The sequence below is a fragment of the Artemia sp. Qi Xiang Cuo genome, chromosome 1 (assembly GCF_049724085.1).
Source record: "Artemia sp. Qi Xiang Cuo chromosome 1, ASM4972408v1, whole genome shotgun sequence".
Taxonomy (NCBI): domain Eukaryota; kingdom Metazoa; phylum Arthropoda; class Branchiopoda; order Anostraca; family Artemiidae; genus Artemia; species Artemia sp. Qi Xiang Cuo.
In genome coordinates, this window is record NC_142794.1 from 94,023,747 (window position 1) to 94,044,152 (window position 20,406).

Consider the following 20,406-nt stretch of genomic DNA (forward strand, 5'->3'; position numbering starts at 1 on the left):
GGAAAAAAATTCAAATGAATGTGCATTGTCAGTTTAATATACATATGCTGATATTCATTCCTTAAAATCTTGATTAATTTTTGATTTCTTAAAGTTATAAAAGTGAAAACATTTAAAAGAATTTTGTGGTAAAGTACAAATTATATTCGAACTCTGGGGGCATATAAGTGTTTGGTGGAATGATGGGCGTGGGAGAGGGGATTCTCCCTTCGATTATTTTTGACTATTAAAAATGGCAAAACCCCACTCAATTTCCAATCAAATTAGCCCTTTTTTGAAGTTTTTATGACAACACATTCTATAAGAAAAACCTTATATTCCCCCATGGCATAACTTGCAACCTTAGTCGTGAGGGCTGTCGGAGAGTTGTAATACCCAAAGACATAATTTGCGGACCCTTAAACAACGTTCAATAAAATGACTGTATCAAATGGTTGATCTGAAGAGTTTGGGGAAATGAAGGGCGTGGGGGGCATTTGTCCTCCGATTGCTTTTGACTATTTATAAGGGCACTGACCTTCTCAATTCCCAATTGAATGATTCATTTTTGAACTTTTGACGAAAACGCTTTCTATAAAAACCTTATATGCCCCCAGGCCATAACTTACAACCTTTGCCTTGGGGGCTGTGAGGGTTTTTCATCCTCAAAGGTAAAATTTCCAGAACTTTCAAATACGTTGAACAGAATCTTTATCTCAAAATTTTGATTGAATGTGTTTTAGGAAATGGAGAGCATGAGAGGGGGGTTAGTTGCCCTCCAATCCGTTTCAACTATTAAAAAGGGCACTAGCCCTTTCAATTTTTAATCGAATAAGCCCTTTTTGAAGTTTCTAGAACAACGCTTTCTATAAAAACCCTTATATGCCCCCAGGGCATAACTTACAACCCCTGCCCGGAGGGCTGTGGGTTGCGCTGCCTATGATAAAGTTTCGGCGATATGTCTTTCATAATGAAAAACGATGGTTTATTGATTAAAATGACGCACCGATAAATGAGATTAGAAAACTAATGAAAGTGAGAATCGCAACAGCTAAAGAAAAAGACATGGAAAAAACGACAGCAAGAATGACATTGAACTGTAAACTAAATTTTGAACAGTGATCTGTGGTTGGAAACTGGAAAAGACGCACTTGTTATCTATAACACCTTAGGAAATTAAACGAGATGATGTAAGAATATAAACTGCTAAAGCAAATGGCATGGAAAAATACTTTTGAGGTAAAGATGAACAAAAATGGACAATGAAATCTAGGGTTAGTAAACAAGGAACAGCGAAATCTAAATAGGACAGGACTTTAAGAAAGAAATCTTATTTTTCACAAGGTGGCTGTATCGAACCTGTGGTGACGTCTTGCCATCAAGAAACTAACTTCTAATCTTCTAACTACGGTTAGAAGACAAGCGACATTGAGAATGCATATATAAAAGCCTGCCGATTGACGAGTGCTTGGACCCGGCAGTGAAGCCACCGGGCTTCTGAACCTACTAAGAAATTTAGTTTATAATACCTAAATCCGTTAGTCCATACGATAGCTGGTTTCTGTCCTTTTTTCTTCTCCGCAGCTATCTGGACACTGGAACATCATAGAAAGCTGTTAAATGGTTCATTTTAAAAGAAGTTTCTACATATAGTCGCATTCGTAATTAAAAAAATGACATTTAAATGATTTTTTTTTTTACAAAAAAACTGCATTTTGTAATGCAGTTTTCACAAGATACAAGATGATGGTATACTTAAAAGGGTTTGTTTTGAGTGACAGCGTGGTTCGTTCTTCACTAGTTCCTGCTAAGTAAAAAGGATTTGGTTTTTCTACTAGTTCTCATTAATCACGGTTTTTGTAACAAAGAACAAAATCTAGCCCGTAGTAACTGAAATATTCAAATGAAATGCAATTTTCGACAATAATTAATATGCTAAGGAATGATAAAAGACTTGAATTATGCTATTAGTGCAATAAGAAACTGACACTAGAAAAAGTAACATAGTATATATATCGTGGAATTGACCGATGCAGTATTCATAGCAGATAATACTGCATGATGTGGAGTATCAAACCAACAGCTAGCTTCAGGATTACCTTTGGCTCGTCTTTCACTCTACCAACTAAAAAAAGCCATAGGTTTTTTCCTGTGTTTTGTTATGTAAAATGCAATAAGAAGAAAGAACCATCTAGTCCCATGCAAGAGCGTGTTGGTGAATATGAAGTTGCTCGGAATCTTTCGGAAATTGTTCAAGGGATAATATCTGAAAATCCTGAGCAATAGATATCATCAACAGTTGCTGCTACAAAGATTTTGAGTCGGGAGAAAAATCCTCCGACTGATGCTTTTATTCAAGTCGAAATTGTCCCAAAACGTGTTGATTTCCTACAAAGGAGAAAAAGCCGTGGCTTCAGTTTGAAGCTGGTTGGGCTTTAACAAATCTTATTTTAAACATAATTTATTTTTTTTATTAATATGGCTTCTGGGATTGTTTTTTAGATGAAGTTTTTAAGTGCAACATTTTAGCGACTCTATTATAATTGATTAATGAAACCACTCCTATATCATGCATAGTATATAAAGTTTATAAAGATTATAACATAGTATATAAATTTTCTTCTGTTTTTGTGCTTAAGAATCCAAATATTGGATTGTAATTTAAATGTTGGATAAGAGTTGAATATTGAGCCAAAGTTTATGATGAACCGTAGTTTTGTGAAATAAATTTTTGATAGTAGTCTTGCTAGCAAAATTTTGGGCAGATGGAGAAAATAATATTTTTTATACGAATTGATAAAATGAGTAAGTTTTAATCTTCTACCGGGCCGAAATCACACTAAAGACACCTTTGGATAAACACGTAGCTTAATACATATTTTTATTAATAGAATCTCTTTAGTTTTATTTTGCTGTAATTCTTTGTTGTTTTTGCAAAATTATTGATTAAAATTACTTCTTTTTGTTTATCTAAAAAAAAATCCTGACATACCAAACCCGATTTGGTATCTCGATACCAAACCTGATGACATACATACCGAAACAAGATAAACAAAACCCTATTTTAATTCCTGTTTTTGATTTATTTTTGTCTTATGAGGCTCCCAAATGAACTTGTAATTTAGCATAGTTTCGTTTGACATCCCTGGTTCATGCTTATTTTTTCTTTTTTTTCGATTTTTTTTTACAATTTATTATAGTGGTAATTTGTCTGCCACCAGTATTATGGAGGGAGGAGGGATTTGAATATTTTTGACGATTCCCTCTTATATTGAGAAACCTCCAATTGTATTAGAGAAACCTGGTGGGATTTCTGCTTGTCGCCTCTGGCGGTTTACAAACCGTCAGGGTTCTCTGACAAGTGTAGTTTCTTTGGGGGTTCAAAAGTCTCACAATATGTGGCCCCTGCACCAAGATTACACCTTCCCAATTCCCTTTCCGTCCCTCTCTGCGTACAGGATTCTCTTCCTATGTCAAATAATATAATCTCAGCCTATTTATAGGCTTCCAAACTCCACCTGGCTAATCAAAAAGTCACGGATTCTAAAGAAAATGTTTCTTACTGTGTTCACTTCACAGTTTATATAATTATCCAGTAAGTTTACCGCAGATGATTTCTGGCTCTTCATTCTCAGTGCGAACAAAAAGCTCCTCCCACTTATTTGTGCACTTATTGGTGAGTCGGCCAAGTGGTTTTGTCAGTACTTGTTCCGTAGGTGATTATTCTTTGTCTACCCGTGAAAATATCTAATGTCGCTTATGTTTATACCGGTTTATACGTTCTCTGGAGCAATCGCACCTCGGTCCGGGTTTTTATAATGGGTGAGATAGGGAAAGATCATACTGCTATATTATATAAACTGTGGTTCACTGTTTCAACTCGGTATAATAACTCATAAAGAACTAAAATAAAAAACTCTTATAATTAAACAAGATAATGAACGAAGCACCTCTGCGCATGGAGGCGTGCCTGGCTCTGACCAAAGGCAATGAATGGCCCCATCAAATTGAAGTACAAATTTTACCTTTAGATTTCGCACGCAAAATTTATACCTGAATGAGCCATCGTTTGCCTGTCTTTTCATACATTAGCTAATTAGTGGATTCCTTCCAGACGTCTCGTAATAAAAGCTTGTCCCAGGGTTTAAATATTGCAAGGGAAGATAAATGAAGTTAAATTTATAAAAAGGGCATTTTTCTGATACCAAATGGGCCAAAGGTCCCAACACACTTTAAAAATAATTTATCACTTTGAATTAGGCAAGCAGTCTTTCTTCCCTCCAAATGAAATTATGAGTTCCAAAAGCAATATCTGGTAAAACATTCATGGACAAGGAATGATAGGTTTTATTTGAGCGATAACAATAGGAATTGCTATATGACAAGTTGACTTCGTCAGTATTTTGTGAATCTTTGAGAACACCTGCTTCCTATGTGAGTAACAATTAAATGTATTTTTCTACACCTCGGAAAAGGTTAGCTGGTAAAGAATGGAGCGAGAAAGATATATTGTCCAATTGATAAAGAGCCCAAGCACTTTGGAAGGAAGAGGGGTCATCAGGTACATGCTCCTACGCCTCCCATCAAATTTGTATTTTTGTTATTTTCAAATTTGGCCACTTTTTGAGTATTTTCTTTTGTTTGTGTGCCTAAGATCAGGGTAAATTTTTCGTTATTCATATTATTGACTTATGAATTAATTCGGTGCCTTTTTTAGGCTCTTTCCAAATATAATAATCATTTTTGTGGGGAAATGAGTTTTACCTCCACCCCTATATATACCAATTCAGGGTATATATTTGCACATTAGGGGGGGGGATAAAGTTTAAACTTACCTCTCAATTACATCAGAAATACAATTTAACCCCACCCCCCTAATGTGCAAATATATACCCTGAATTGATATATATAGGGGTGGGGGCAAAATTTATTTCCAACAAAAATTATTATTATATTCGGAAAGAGCATAAAAAAAAAGGCATCGAGTGGTATGTTTAATTTATTCGTAAGTCAATAATATGAGCAACGAAAAATTTACCAAGATCAGTTAGCATAATATGCTGACTAATAATAATTAGATATTCAGTTATTTTTACAGTCCTTGCCAAGATTTAGCTGTCCAAGCAATAATTCCGCCCATCCCAAACTAGGGTCAGTTGACTATGAAACAAATTAGGGACCTATCAAGATGTTCCTTGTTGAGACGTCTTGATGATAAAAATTATTTGTCAGGTCGGATTGCTAACAGCTTGATAAATGAAGGTTACTCCATCACCATCCGAGCCACTCCCCTTGCTATCATAGCTGGAACTATGTACCTCTCTAGCTGGGGTGAATTTCAGATGCAACGCACTAGCGATTTCTATAGTAAAGGGTCATAAGGCTTCAATTAATTTTTTTCCTAAGAGCCACTTCATATGGGAAGTGGGATCATATATACTTGGAGAGGGCTCATTCTATTGGAAATTGAAAGTTCTTGTGCCCTTTTTAAGATCCAGAAGGGAGAAGGGTAACCAGCCCCCTTCTCAAGCCCTTTTTCTTCAAATGTATCTGATCAAAATTTTGAGATAGCGATTTAGTTCAACACAGTCCAAAGGTCAAGTAACTTTGCCTTTGGGGCTGACATAGCCCCTGACAAGCCCTCGAGCAAAGGACTGTAAGTCATGCAAGTTGGCGAATGTTTTCATGTAAGGTTTTTGATTTGGAAAAGAGGGCGTGTTTGATCCTGGGTCTTCAAAAAGGCCTAGACTATGAAGATGACATTTTAAGGAAATGTTGAGAGGAACGTCGAACAAATTCAAAACACGCTATGTACATACTGGCTGTCAAATGAGTGTATCAGAAATATGTGGATAGTGGCTAAGGGTGTTGAGTTGAAACTTACAGGGCATGTTAAGGAGGTCGTTGAAGAGTGACTGGAGGGCAAGTAGACCACTTCCATTGCCCTTATTAGATTTCCCCTCACCTCAACAGTGATCGAAATTTTAAAAAGATCGTTTTGTTTAAAATAGTCAAAAGACCTAACAATAATGCACCAGGGATATCATGCCCCCCCCCCACAGCCTCGGGGCAAAGATTATAAATTACACAATTTTCACATTGTTTATATGCAGGATTTATAACTGGGAAAGGAGAAATGTTTTATTTGATGATATGTCTCAAAAAGCTAAGAGGATTAAGGAGAAACTTTGGGGAATGCTGAGGCCTATGTAGCGCTAAATCAAAGGCACTCTTTGCATCCAATTTATCAAAAAGGTGTATTCCTGATATCTTAAGAATGGCTTACAGCATTAAGTTTAAAATTTCTTCACATCTTTACCAACTCTTTATAGGTTTCCCGTATTCTTTTTAGCTAGATTTTTAACTAGTCGTGTCTTCGGAAGATTACGTAGAAAATGTTTTGTATTGGATAATTACTTCAAAGCTCATTTTTTTTTTTGCTACTATTAGCTTTGCTTCTCTTCGAAAACATATATTCTGAATTGTTACAAAAAAGACTATTTATAGGAGTTAAATCATATGAGGAACCTCCGTTCAATAGGACTAAGCACACTTCCGGATGAAAATTTGTCAAAGGAAGATTTTGAAGGTTTTGGACCTGCTCTTGATTCTCTTTACTTGCCAAGGAATAAGATCAAATCAATCCAAGCAAATGCTTTCCAGCATATTCCAGGTATTTAGCTTCAAATTTTACGCTGATTCTGAAATAATAGACATAAATAGGCAAATGCAAGTATTCGTGCACTAGCGACCTTGTTTCGATAGAACCCTATATTCTGTAACATAAAGTACCTGATTTAGGAATTTTGAAATATTAAAAATGTTCGGATGTGTAACAGCCATTTCAGAAATTGTAAAACACTATCAGGAACAGGGGAGATTTTGACAATAATACATTTAAATAGTTGCTGAGCACTCACATGACGGTTTAGTTAAACTTAAATTTCTTTTCCTACCAAAAGTTGGTTATAAGATATCTTGGGCATTAGCAGACAATTACGTTCTTCGGGAAGAATAATTAAATCAAATTCATAGCATCAAGTGAAAATAAGCAAATAAAAACCCATCTGTAGTTTCTTGCTGTTGTTTAAATAGCTTAAAAAGATAATTTATTAAACCACATTGGCCTGACATCACATAAATAAAGAAAAACGAGCAAAAATGGGGTTTTTTTTGGCCAAATGAAGATACTGAAAAAACAAAGCGAATATTTCAAGAGGACAAACGGCTCTCTTCTTCAGCGCCAAACGAAACGATGTATCAATAAAAGCCAAAAATTAAAAGAATTAAAATCAACTACCTAAAAACCATAAAAGCGAGTTATTCGCCAATATCCGAGATTTGCAAAAAATACAAAAAAAAATGACCTCCCATCAACGTATACTAGCGAACAACTGACAAAGGAAAGGAATCAACTCATTCACTCGAAAAAATAAAACGAACCTGCAATTAAATAAGTTGGAAAACTATGTCATTTGATTTCGGATTTTAATTAAGGCATATCTTGCAGACACCCTTTGAGACCTAAGGGGTTGTTCACGTGTTTGATTAGATGACTGGGAAAGTGGTTCAAGGTTTATTTCAGGGATTACTAACGTATCAGCTTCTCTTTTGAGAAAACCGAAAGATGACTCTTTTATTCTTAAAACTCCAGACACTTTGTTTAAAGATAGACATAACTGTTTGTATTTATGAATTTCAACAGCTTACCTGTAATGCTGGGAAATACCTTTATCATGCGAAATAAGACTAGCTTAATCTAAAAAAATGGAATGTTCTGGTTTTTTAAAAATATGATCTGCAAGGGCAGTGTCAAAATCTTCTGTTTTTTACCGCTTTTTAAGTGTTTTATTAATTGGACTAGAGTGCTGAGTTAATCTATCTGTTAGTCGCTGATTAGTTCTTCCGATATACCAAAGACCACACGAACAAGGAATTCTGTAGACACCAGAGTTTTCACCTATCGGGATAGGGTCTTTACCTTGATAAATTTGGGACCTGATAGTTTTTCTGGGTCTGTAATTAGTGTAAATGTTATTTTTCCTTAGATTTTTTGAAATGTGGTCTGAAATCCCTTTAATGTATGGGAGACCAAGATAAACTGAATTTTCCCTTTGATTTGTGTTTTCTGTGGAACTATCTGATAATCTTTTAATGCGTTTTGTAATTACAGAATTTATTAGACTTATTGGATAACCATTCCCAAATAAAATATCTTTAAGGTGGTTGAGTTCTAAATCCAAGAAACGTGTTGAACAAACTTTCAATGCTCTATCAACTAGAGAAGTGACAACTCCTCTTTTCACAGCAGGAGAATGATTGGAGGAATAACTTAAGTAACGGTCATTATGTGTGGGTTTTCTATATACACTAAACTCGAAACATGAATCATTTCGGTGCACCAGAACATCTAAGAAAGGAAGACGCCTCTCTATCTCTGATTCCTGAGTAAATTTCAGTTTTGGATCCAAGGAGTTGAGCAAGTGAAGAAAAGAACCCAGAGACTCGTCACCAAGCTCCCATAAATAAAAAATGTCATCTTTAAAACGAACCCAAAATTCAGGTTTACAAGAACTTTGCAAAATAGCCCTTTCTTCAAAATAGCCCATACTATTTTGTTTAATCAAGCTAGTCTTATTTCGCATGATAAAGGTATTGTCCAGCACTACAGAGAAGCTGTTGAAATTTATAAATACCAACATTTAGGTCTAGCTTTAAACAGAGATTCCGGTGATTTAAGAATAAACGAGTCATATTTCGGTTTTCTCAAAAGAGAAGCCGATACGTTAGTAATCCCTGAAATAAACCTTGAACCACTTTCCCAGTCATCTAATCAAACACATGAACAACCCCTTAGGTCTCAAAGGGTGTCTGCAAGAAATGCCTTAATTAAAATCCGAAATCAAATGACATAGTTTTCCAACTTATTTAATTGCTGGTGCGTTTTGTTTTTTCGAGTGAATGAATTGAGTCCTTTCCTTTGTCAGTCGTTTGCTAGTATCCGTTGAAGGGATTTCATTTTTTTTTGTATTTTATGCAAATCGCGGATATTGGCAAATAACTTGCTTTTATGGTTTTTAGGTAGTTGGTTTTAATTATTTTAACTTTTGGCTTTTATTGATACATCGTTTCGTTTCGCGCTGAAGAAGAGAGGCGTTTGTCCTCTCGAAATATTCGCTTTGTTTTTTCAGTATCTTCATTTGGCCTATAAAAACCCCATTTTTGCTCGTTTTTCTTTCTTTAAATAGCTTATAGTTGAAACTGTGCAGACCGTTTGCAGTTGTTTTCGGGAAGTAAGGAATAAGTCATGCCAAGAGTAAAGGAAATTCTAGAAAATCTATTTTCAATAAAGATATGCCGATCAAAAGAATTTGCTGTTTGTGTTGTCTCTAACATGCAAATTCTTTCACTTGGAAAATCCTTTTAGTTTTAGAAGAAGCTGAGTATATACCCTTAAAAGGGGTCACCCCTTTAAGACTATGTCATTACAGTTTGCATGCCAATGAGTCTTACACAGTAGGTGTGAAGTTTCTACAGGAAAAACACGAAAATTTCCATCGTTTCGGAGAGTTTGTTCGTGAATAGTCTATTTTTTTTTTTTTTTTTTTTTTTTTATGAGATGATTTCATTACAAAAAATGTCATTCAAACAAGAGAAGCGGTAATTCAAACAACAATTTAAATTTTTAATGAACTGATGAAAAATTATAAAAGAAATTTACGTTTGTAGACTGTAGTTTCTTAACTAATCTAGCCCGCCCTTCAAATATTTTGGATCTGTAACTTTTTTTGTTCAGCTAGACTGAATAAAAGTCAACTTTGAATTTGGTGTTTTCTATAAACTGGCAGCCGTTTCATTCAAAAATTTAACTTCATTCGTATAAAATACTTCATTTGTGTTAATTTGTTTCTACTCACAAAGTTTTGGATGCTATTCTTCACATTATAATCCGCACGCGGTTATGTTACATGCTTACAAATATGTAGGCTAATGTTATGATGTTAAGTTGAGTTGGGTAGGTATTTCGTTGGGCAGCGTACTGTTCGAACTATGACAATTCAAATCGTTACCGAATTGGTTATGTTCTTCGATCAACTGTGATAAATTGTAGTTTTTATGTTTTTTTTTTATTGAAATCAACTCTCAATATTGGGCTTTTTATTCAAAATAACTGAAAAAAAACTAGAGCCTAGTAAAAAGCAATCCCAACTATCAATTCAGGCGGCCATTAGTGTCCAAAAAGTACCCAAATTGTAGTTCCTTTCGTTTTTTATTTAAAATAACTTTCAATATTGTAATTTTGTATTGAAAAATAACTGAAAAACCTAAAGCCTATTAAAAAGCAAGCCATTGTTGTCAATTCAGGCGGTCATTAGTTCCCGACAAGTACCCAAAACTGAGGATATTTTAGTCTAAGAATATATTCGTTGTTTAAATTTTACTTGGTTATTTTACTGGGAAAGTAATTAGTTGATTCATTATATATAAATTATCAAGCTTTTATTCTTTATCCTTTATATGGGCTAGTGTCTAAATTAGAATACCTATAGATTTTTAACGATAGGATACTTTTATAGCCTAAGTCGTCCAGAGAAACTCAAATCTGTAGTCCCGCTGAGTTGCTGCTATTTTGACCAGATATAGCTTTGTTATTCATATCAGGCAGCTAAACTTGAAATTGGTTCGGAAAAGGGGCACACAATGCGGTTATAACAAACAAAAAATATGACTTTAGGTGAAACATCTTAAAATATGATGTCATACTTCTGGGCACCCTCTCATCAAGGTGTATTTAACTCCAATTGAGAGGTTAATACTCTCAGGGAAATATATAAATTTCTACAAATTCACGTCTGTAGCTTATAATTAGGGAAAGCGTATAGTCAGTACAGCAAAAAGAGAAACTTCCCTAATAATCAAGTTCACAAAACGTACTAAACAGAAATAAAAGATATTTATATTAAGAGCTTACACAGGATGGATTATTAACTTATAATTCTCACCATTCGTAGAACAGACCAAAGCTACCTTACCTAAGGAATCTGTGAACGTTCTGCCTTTCACCCTCCTATAGCAAAATTTACACAAAACGAAAAAAGCCATTTCCAGGGTACAAAATTCTAAGCGAATGACACATATCCCAGGTGCAGTATTTGACCTTAGCTAATTAATTTATCGCATCAAAAAGATTTAGGAAAGGGCTACGGGACACGAATCTCAGAGAAACATAAGACTACTTTTGGGTCCCACACATGTGAAAGTCAAATAGGGAGCAAATCGGGATGTTAACTGACTGCAATAATTAGGTATTTGGCTATTCGGTAGAGGTTCGAGATGGGGGTTTAGGTTCTCAGTAGTAATAGCGAGGTATATCCCCCGGAGATCACAGTTTGGAAATGCTTGGTGACAATGCGAGCTAACAATCACTGGTGGCCTAGAGTACTGACTATCATCTCTCACCTCAAGAAGGGACTCTTCCTCACCACCAGTCGAGGTCAAAACCTTGAGATTGTTGATAGGATACAGCTCCATGCCCTTCCCAGGCTCTGAAATTGAACCACATCTTCAATTCCACTTTATTTCTCAAGCGGCTGTTTTGGTCCTCTCCATTCTATCTCGCAACCATCTTTCTTTCCCACTAAGAAGCTGTTGACCTCCACCTTCCTGTTGAGCTAGCAACTGCTGGCTGAAAGATATGAATCCGGTAAAATCTTACGGCTCGCCATCGCAAACAATATTTTCAAATTATGTTCTTTTGTCACCACTCTATTCTATTCTACTTTTTCTGAATTTGAAAGGTAAAATCAACAGTTAAAAGTTAAAATAAACAAGTTATATTCAAACGGGAAAGATTTTATCATTTGGCTTCTCATTTAACTCCATTCTACGGGATTTTTGAAGGGAAAGTACTTACTCTAAACTTCAGGAATGGACAGAGGATGCAGGCTGGATACTTCCCAACCTCTTTTGGTTCTTAAAAAGGGCATTAAAACTGCTTGTTTTCAATCGAATGAGCCTCCTCCCAAGCTATTATAACCATCCTTTTATTGAAAAGTGGCTGGAGAAATAGTTTTTCTTTTGGCACATTTCTACTCCTTGGTCGGGCCTGTTTTGGGAAGAACTAGTCTTTTTTCCCTGCTTTACTGGGTTTCCTTTAGCATAATGACCTCAAAATCAAATCTAAGATAGAAGGAAGAATTATTTTTGGCTCTATTTTGGGGAGAGCGAAGGTAGGGCATGCCCCAGAATTTTTCTTACATCAATTTGCTCTTGACCCATGGGCTTATTTCTAAAAGTTTCAAAAAGGTTAGGGTTAAAAGCTATTTAGTCTTTTTTCGATACCCCTAACCACCTTCCTCCAGAAAAAAAATAGCTAACCATTCGGACAAAAAGAATCACCTCTAAAATTTAGAGCCAGTCACTAATCCAACATCAAACAAAGCCCACTTTCCGCTATAAAATCGTTGCTCAGCGAATTGATAATTTGCATTATTAACAGCCCTTACCCTGGGAGCTCTTGGGGTCATATCATCCATAGAGGTAAAATTGCTGGACCGTCCAACTATTTTGAAAAGAATCACTGCCTCAGATTTTTCAGCGGATGTCTTTGGAATTAGAAACTTAAATTTAAAAAAATGAGGGGGGGGGGGCAAAAATGTATCTTTCAAAATCTGGAAAAGTAATTTTTTCAATGAAAGTTGTGAAGAGCATTTTTTTTTTGTTTAGGGGACAATGTTACCCTTTCCACTACCGCCCAAGTGACACCACTGTTTTGGCTTGGGAACAGATCACTCCAAAGTGTCTACAGCCCTTCCAAGCAAAGTGACCATGGCTGAAAAAAAAAGTAATTGACATTTTGGATGCTTATGGCTATTTATTTAAGCAAGAGTAGCCCTGCTGCACAGCCTACAAGCATTGTTTTACAAAATTAAGCTTTGATTTTAGACTCTGGTTTGAAAGATTGGCTTTAAAATTCAAATAAGCAGAATGTATTTCTGCCCCTTCATTAACCATTCACTCTTTACGCAAAAAATTTGGCTTTTTGTCCCCATTGTTTTTAAGAACAACTTCTCAAGCACAAGGGAAACTGGAATAGGATAAAAATTATTTGTACTATGCTTCAAGAATGGATGAGATTAAAAATAGATCGTGCATTTGCGGTAAACAGTAAAGTTGTCGTTTCAAATATCCTGAAGCCATTCCGTTAATATACAATTGCAATTACATATTAACCTTTTTTTTGTAGAACTTACAGATGGTATTCGAATAGCACCGTAAGACTTTACAGGAAGGGATGGGTTAAGAAAGTGGCAGTCACTCTTAACACACTCAGGGTACTTTCTGTTTATTTCAAGTTTTAATGTTGCTCCTTACTTTCATTTGAAAAAAAAATTGTTTAAATAGTTTGAAATATTAAAGGGTTGTGTTTTGGGGACTGTTATGTTCTACTTTGGGTTTACAAATTAATCTATTTTATTTATTTTTTTGCTTTCAGGACTAAAAACTTTGGATCTTTCTGAAAACAATATAGCAACAATCGACAATGAAGCATTTAGAGATGTTGGTACCTCTCTTCGGGCACTATATTTAACCAACGGACTGTCATCCACTAAATTGGCCAGGGATGGGTTCCAAACTCTTGTTAATTTACAGAAGCTGGATATGAGTAATAATAGGATAGTGTCGATGCCACAAGATTTTTTCCATTCTATGAGAGACTTGGAAGATTTAAGACTTCACGACAACAAATTGGGTGCCTTGAAAGGTCAAACATTCAACCCAAACATGACACCAAATCTTAAATTTCTGACACTTAGTTTCAACGACTTAAAACTCATTGAAAGTCAAACATTTTCTGATCTTCAAAAACTGAAGAAGATTTTCCTGGACGATAATCAAATAGTTCGAATTGACCGAAATTCGTTTCAGAATCTTGATAACCTTGAAGTGTTAAACTTAGAGGGCAATAAAGTCAATTTTATTGCTCATGAAGCTTTCCAGAACCTACCAAAGCTTGAAGAATTAAATCTTGCTTACAACGAGCTTAAAAACTTTGACATTGATATATTTGACCAAGTGGGGACTTTGGCTACCTTGAACATTGACTTAAGTCACAATAGTATTGTAAACTTAACCACAAATGGAAGCTCATGGAGTTCGAATTCAAATGTGAAAATACTAGATTTCAGTCAAAATAATATATCCTACATCGCCGAAAGCTATTTTGATCCGATTCGCAGCTCACTTACACACTTAATCTTCTCGAACAATCAACTTGAAAATATATCGAATAGCATACTTAGGAATATGCCACACCTTGTATGGTTAGACTTGTCAAAAAATAGGATTTCCAACATTTCTCCAGATAGCTTTGTCAATACAAAAAAATTACAATATATTGATATATCAAATAACAACCTTGCAGATATAGCATCGGATATATTTGATAACCATCCTTTTTTGAGAGTAATCAATCTCTCTGGAAACAAAATCCAAGTGATTCCAGAAAACCTGCTAAAAGATACGGTCACAGAATTCTTTGATGGCAGCAGAAATCAGTTAATTAAATTTCCTGACCAGACTCTGAGTAAAGTTGCGCAGACACTACTTCACTTGGACCTATCAAACAATGATATGAAATCACTTTCACCTAGCATGGTAAGTGGAACCTTCTTGAGCATAAATTGCCTTCATTAAAAATAAAATAAGACGTCCATATTATTAACAAAAATAACCATATGAAAATTACTTAAGTCATATAGTATTGTATTCTAAAAAAAGATTTCCCATCTATTCCTTTTTTAATAGCTTAAATTCCCTGTCGTAACATTTTCAAAGTTGCAGTCAAAGTTTTATTACATTTACCTATATAATTGCCTTTGTGTATAACTCTGCTTCAATTACTAATTTTTAGCTAGGAAACAATCTTTGAAATTGTATAGCCGGCTCATATATTAGGCATACCGACGTTATGTCATGTTTGTATAATATTTGATTATACATGAATTTTATTTGATATGCTCTGTAGTCCCCCCCCTCCCAAAAATAAAAGTTATCTTTGATCAGTTTGAAAGTTAGTGAGGAAAATTTCTTGGCCAAGAGAAAACTAATAAAGAAAACGAATTAGTTTGAGGGAACTAATTGTTTTTTTCGCTTAAAACCTTTTTTCGCTTAATTGGTTTTTTCGCTTAAATTGGTTTTTTTATTTGATTATACATGAATTTTATTTGATATACTCTGTAGTCCCCCCCCTCCCAAAAATAAAAGTTATCTTTGATCAGTTTGAAAGTTAGTGAGGAAAATTTCTTGGCCAAGAGAAAACTAATAAAGAAAACGAATTAGTTTGAGGGAACTAATTGGTTTTTTCGCTTAAAAAAAGATCTTGTTAAAAAGGGAAATATTTAACGAGCCGGTAAGGATAGGAAGAAAGGATATATAAGAAGAATATAAGAAGAAGAAGAATATAAGAAGAATATATATAAGAGCATATAAGAAGAAAACAGTATTTGGACAAAAAAAAAGAATGATGCATATTTAACTACAGATGTACATTTTATCTTACTTTATAAAACTGGTAACTGTCGGTAATTCTTGGAAAAACCAATTTATAGAAAATGCATTCTTTTGTATAGACACGTAAGTCCATAAGGAGCGTAAGATGCGAAAAGTTTGTTTAGGGAAGCAGTCCTTCTCCTCCCCAAAAAGATGGGGATAGAACAGTGGCTAAATTTATTATCTTCTGACCAGCTTGAAACTTCTTTCCTTAGATCATTAGGTTCAGAACATCGGAACGCAGATGGAAAGATGGAACAAAAAAGATTGAATAATGATTTTATCAAAAACAGGAGCTGACAAAGGACGAAATATCCTCGATATTTCGGATTTGCTTGGAATTTACAGGCTTAAATCCATATGTCATGGCGAACTAACGCAAAACGAACATAACGCAAAACAGGCCCAAAAAAGGGGCATCTTTTTCGAAGAAGTTTGGGAAAACCACCACAAACATGTAGAGATATTTGTAGGTCAGTCTTAAATCTACATATGAAGAAAGCCAAGAGAATAATCGATTTCGAGTTTCTTTTTAGGCCAAAATGTAATTGGGACACCAAAAAAAAATACACGATCTTTGGTTTAAAAGGTACATTATAAAGACAGATTAACTTAAATCTACCTGTTTGGCAACCTCTTAAAAATATAAAGTCATTTGACAAAGTTAGTTCTTTTACCCTTTTTAGGGCCCGTTTTTGGGAGGTTTGCGCCCTTTTAATTAAAAAACCAGTACAAAATTCCAACAGAGCAAATATTTGACTCAACATCCCAATTTGATCAAAATGTATATTACAGTCACAAACCCTAATTATAAGAAAAAATAAAAATATCTTTCCAATATTCGTACAACTTATTTTTAACATAAACAAGGCAATCAAAGTACAAGCAGAAATTAAGTTTTGATAATCTTTTTTTACAATATTAATCTTTAAAAAAAAGTTTGGCAATCAAAAACGACCAGAAACTAATTAAAAAAATATATTTTGATAAAAAAGTTTTCAAAGAAAAGTAAATAGCCATATTAAACTTGAGACCAAGTAATTATACGTCAAATAATAATTCAAACTTAAAACGAAGAGAAATTACTATCAAAGAATAAATGAAACCTGAAACAAAAAGAAATTAATATAGATGAAAACAAACAGAAATTAAAGTAAGTCAAACTCAAAACGAGCAGAAATTAATCTGAGTAGGGTTCTAAACCCTATGCTTTCTAAAAGCCAGAATATCATTTGTACTGTACTGAAAAAAATTCAAATGAATTTACCGAAAAAATGTGCATTGTCAATTTAATATATATATACTGATATTTATTCCCTAAAATCTTAATTAATTTTTGTTTTCTTAAAGTTATAAAAGTGAAAACATTTAATCAAATTTCAGTAAAGTACAAATTATATCCTGGCTTTTACAAAGCATAAGCTTAAGAATCTCACTCAGATTAATTTCTGCTCGTTTTGAGTTTGACTTATTTTAATTTGTGTTTGTTTTGGGTTTCATTTATTTATTGATACTGACTAAATTACTAAATTTACTAAATTTATTTTAGCTGTTAAAAAAAAAAAAAATTGAAAACGAATCAAACTTCACATCATTCGAACCGTCAAAATGACTTGTGGTAGTTGTATGCTTGGTAGATTATTTAATTCTATTTATGTTCATTTTTGGTTTAATGGAATTCGTTACTTTTTTTTGAAAAACTTATTTTATGCAAAAAGTCTTTTTTTGATTAATTTCTGTTTGTTTTAGTCAGTTATCCAAGGCTCGCTATCGTTCAAAAAAAGGGAAGGGGTGGCTCACATCAGCTGCAGTTGGTTTGAGGGTGGATTCTAGGGTAATTGGGTTCACTTACAACGAATATCGGAGTGCACAAGTTCGCACTCATGTAGAACATGGTAATTTTAGCCTATAAAGTCAAATTTGGCCTATAACGAAGTCATACCGCTCTTGATTTTTTTACATGGTAAAATCAACTGAAAGCTTTATAAATTGACATATTCTAAATCCTAAGAACATGTACTTTCACCTGTTTTTTTTTTTTAGTTTTTCCCCACAACCTTTATTTTTTTAGTTAACCCCTATTTAATTTTGAAAACAAGGTTTTTCAATATACTTTTTCTTAGTTCTTTTTTTTTCTGAAATTTTTGCCTGCATAAGTATATCTTTTTATGTTTTATTTGGATTCAACTTGTCATTACGAGTCAAACTATATGCCTCTTTTCCAAAAAATCTGAATTTTTGAGCTACTATTTATTTTTTCTAAATAACATCATAGCTTTCAGAAATTAGCCTACAATGACCAGATTTTTTTTTTATTTATTTTAGCTTTAAAAAAAAATGCAAACGAGTCCAACTTCACATCATACGAACCGTCAGAATGTCTTTTACACGCTACTAATAGAAACAAAGTCGATACTGGAATCTGCGAGAATATATAATCTTTGAACAAGAAAATTCCCCCCCCTAAAAAAAGAAACTTTTCTAAACAGTGGCGTTTTATTCGAAATATTTTCAGTACAACCTATAATTATTATCTCACCAAACGATATATCACTCTTTTTTAAATCAAATCTTGTATTTATAATTTATACATGTAATATTTTTAACCAGGAAAAAAATAACAGGAAAAAAAACAACAACAATCCGAACCTGGACCTCTGCTGGACGCTTTGTAGGTTGTGTCCTACGAAACTTCTTGAAGTGGAAACTTCTGCAATCGCATACGCGAATTTGGTTTCCATAGCATTAAAAAAATACCTGAGCATCTTACATATCGGGTTTTAGTTGCATAAAGTAGCGAAAGTTACAACATAAAAAGGAAAGGATTTAGGCTATTTATCTGATCTAGCTAAAGGTAAGGATTCCTGCAACAACGATTTTAGGGGGGTGTGAGTTGTTTTGCGTGAGGTACACCATTTTTTCTATCCTAGTAATGTTGTTTCATTGTTGTGTTTTTATTGTCGTGTTTTCTATCTTGTGTTACAATTGTTGTGTTTTCTTCTGACATTCAGTTTGTTCCGTTTCCTGTTTCCGTCCGACCTAAGGGTCAACAACTTGGGACTGGTGTACATTCCATGTCCAAATTAATCTAGATTTAATCTCAAATTTTTACTTTTATTGCAAATTTTTGTGATGAACTCTGATTTTTAACGATGATTTATTTTCTATAGGTTGCTCGTCAACGTCTCCTGCAGACTTCAGAAGAACTGTTGATGTGACTGGTGTGTCGAGCGGAAGTTTCGAGATGATTTCCCGGGAAAGAACCCGACAGATGGTAACCGACAACTCTCTTGGCACTCAAGCTAGTGAACATACCTGGAAGGTTAAAATCCTCAGGAAAACGCGACCTTGTGACTCTTCTTCCTTAATTTCTTTGTTTGAAAGTGGTTATGAGAATCTGATGCCATTCGTGGTGCCGAACTTGAACCTCTGCCGCTTTGTAGGTTGCGTACTACGAAACTTCTTGAAGTGGAATTTTAAGAGCCAACTCCCAGTTGGACTGCCTTCAATGCAAGAATTGTTCCTTTCTGATATAGTAAGACCACCGTAGATAACTAACTCTTGGTTTCCTATTCACCAAAATCCTGTGAAGTTGTAGCCTGTGCCATTTGCATCTGTCAAAAAACACGAGCGAAAGTTGGAAACAAGTACACAGTCATCAGTCAGGATCTAGCTGTTTATGAAATAAGCTATGGCCTTCGAAAGTCCCAGCCCGAAAAAATTCTCTAATCCAGTTCTCTTATTGAGCGGTTTTCACAAGCTCATGAACTATTTGAAAGCGGTTGGATCTCTCATGGATAAAGCAGGACTGAAAGAATTTATTGTTGCCGTAGAGGTTCTCAGGAAAGGTACTGCGAATAAGGTCCTTTCAGGAAAGAATATGTACCAGGCACTCCATGCTCACTTCCAGGTCTAAGAAGGAATGAACTCACACTGGTGGGAGGCATTTAAGAATTGGCTTGAAACATCCTGCTTCAATTTAGTGCCTTCTACAGTCGAGAAACTTCGAATCCTGAGTGATGCAATTGAACGGTTCAAAAGTGAAACTAGTCCTGAAGCAAGTAAACATATAGGGGATGCGTTGGACAGCATTGCTCCACTTTTCTCGAAGTACAACGAGTCCAGATCTACCATAAGGAATCATAGCCTCTGGATCAACTATCTAGATCTTATCCGTACCGAAAACGACTATCTTTATGCTGAAAGAGCTGCGGACTGGGAATCACACTTAAACGCCACAAAAGAGATGATTCCAATTTTCTTCACATCTGGAAACCATAAATACGCCGCAGCTGCGCTTAACTACCTAGAAGAAATGCTATGCATGCCTGAAAAAGCGCCAGAAGTTCACAGAGAGTTTGTAAGTGGCAATTTTTTGTTAGGAAAGCAGCTCAGTCGTTTTGCAGCATTGCATGCGATCTGGGCTTAGATTCGACTGTGAATCTGGACATCAAATGTCATTGAGGAGTATTTGGTATCGTTGGTGCGACAACGAATGAAAATACCAGGGATCGATATCTGGCTAATCTCCCCTTTCTTGCAGCAGTCCCAGAACGCTGAAAGCAAACCTGAATATGGATGACGAGGCAATGAAGCATCATGAAGATACCACTTCGATTACGAATTTGACAATAAAAGGCAGAAATCGGGTTATGGACTTGGTTGAGTTGTTCGGAAACCCATTGGAGACAACTATAACAGAACTGCACAACTTTATGACAGGGGAAACAGCTCCAGAAGCCGTAGCAAATAGTCTGCTGAACCTCCGAGAAATTGGCTTTGAAGCCATGAGCTCGTATCTTGAAGGGACATCCACGAAAGTAAAATTTGGCATAGTACAAACTTTCGCCTCTGTTGCCAAAAAAGGAAAAAAGA

General features: G+C 34.9%; 1 protein-coding gene across 1 annotated transcript in view; it reads left to right on the plus strand.

Moving 5' to 3' along the window:
* The window catches only part of chp (leucine rich repeat containing G protein-coupled receptor chaoptin), a 159,560-nt gene that overhangs the window by 15,498 nt on the left and 123,656 nt on the right, over positions 1-20,406 (plus strand). The window contains exons 5-6 of the mRNA XM_089087905.1: positions 6,487-6,652; positions 13,475-14,637. Of these exons, the coding sequence (XP_088944031.1) occupies positions 6,487-6,652; positions 13,475-14,637 (1,329 nt within the window). The remainder of the gene's footprint in view (positions 1-6,486; positions 6,653-13,474; positions 14,638-20,406) is intronic.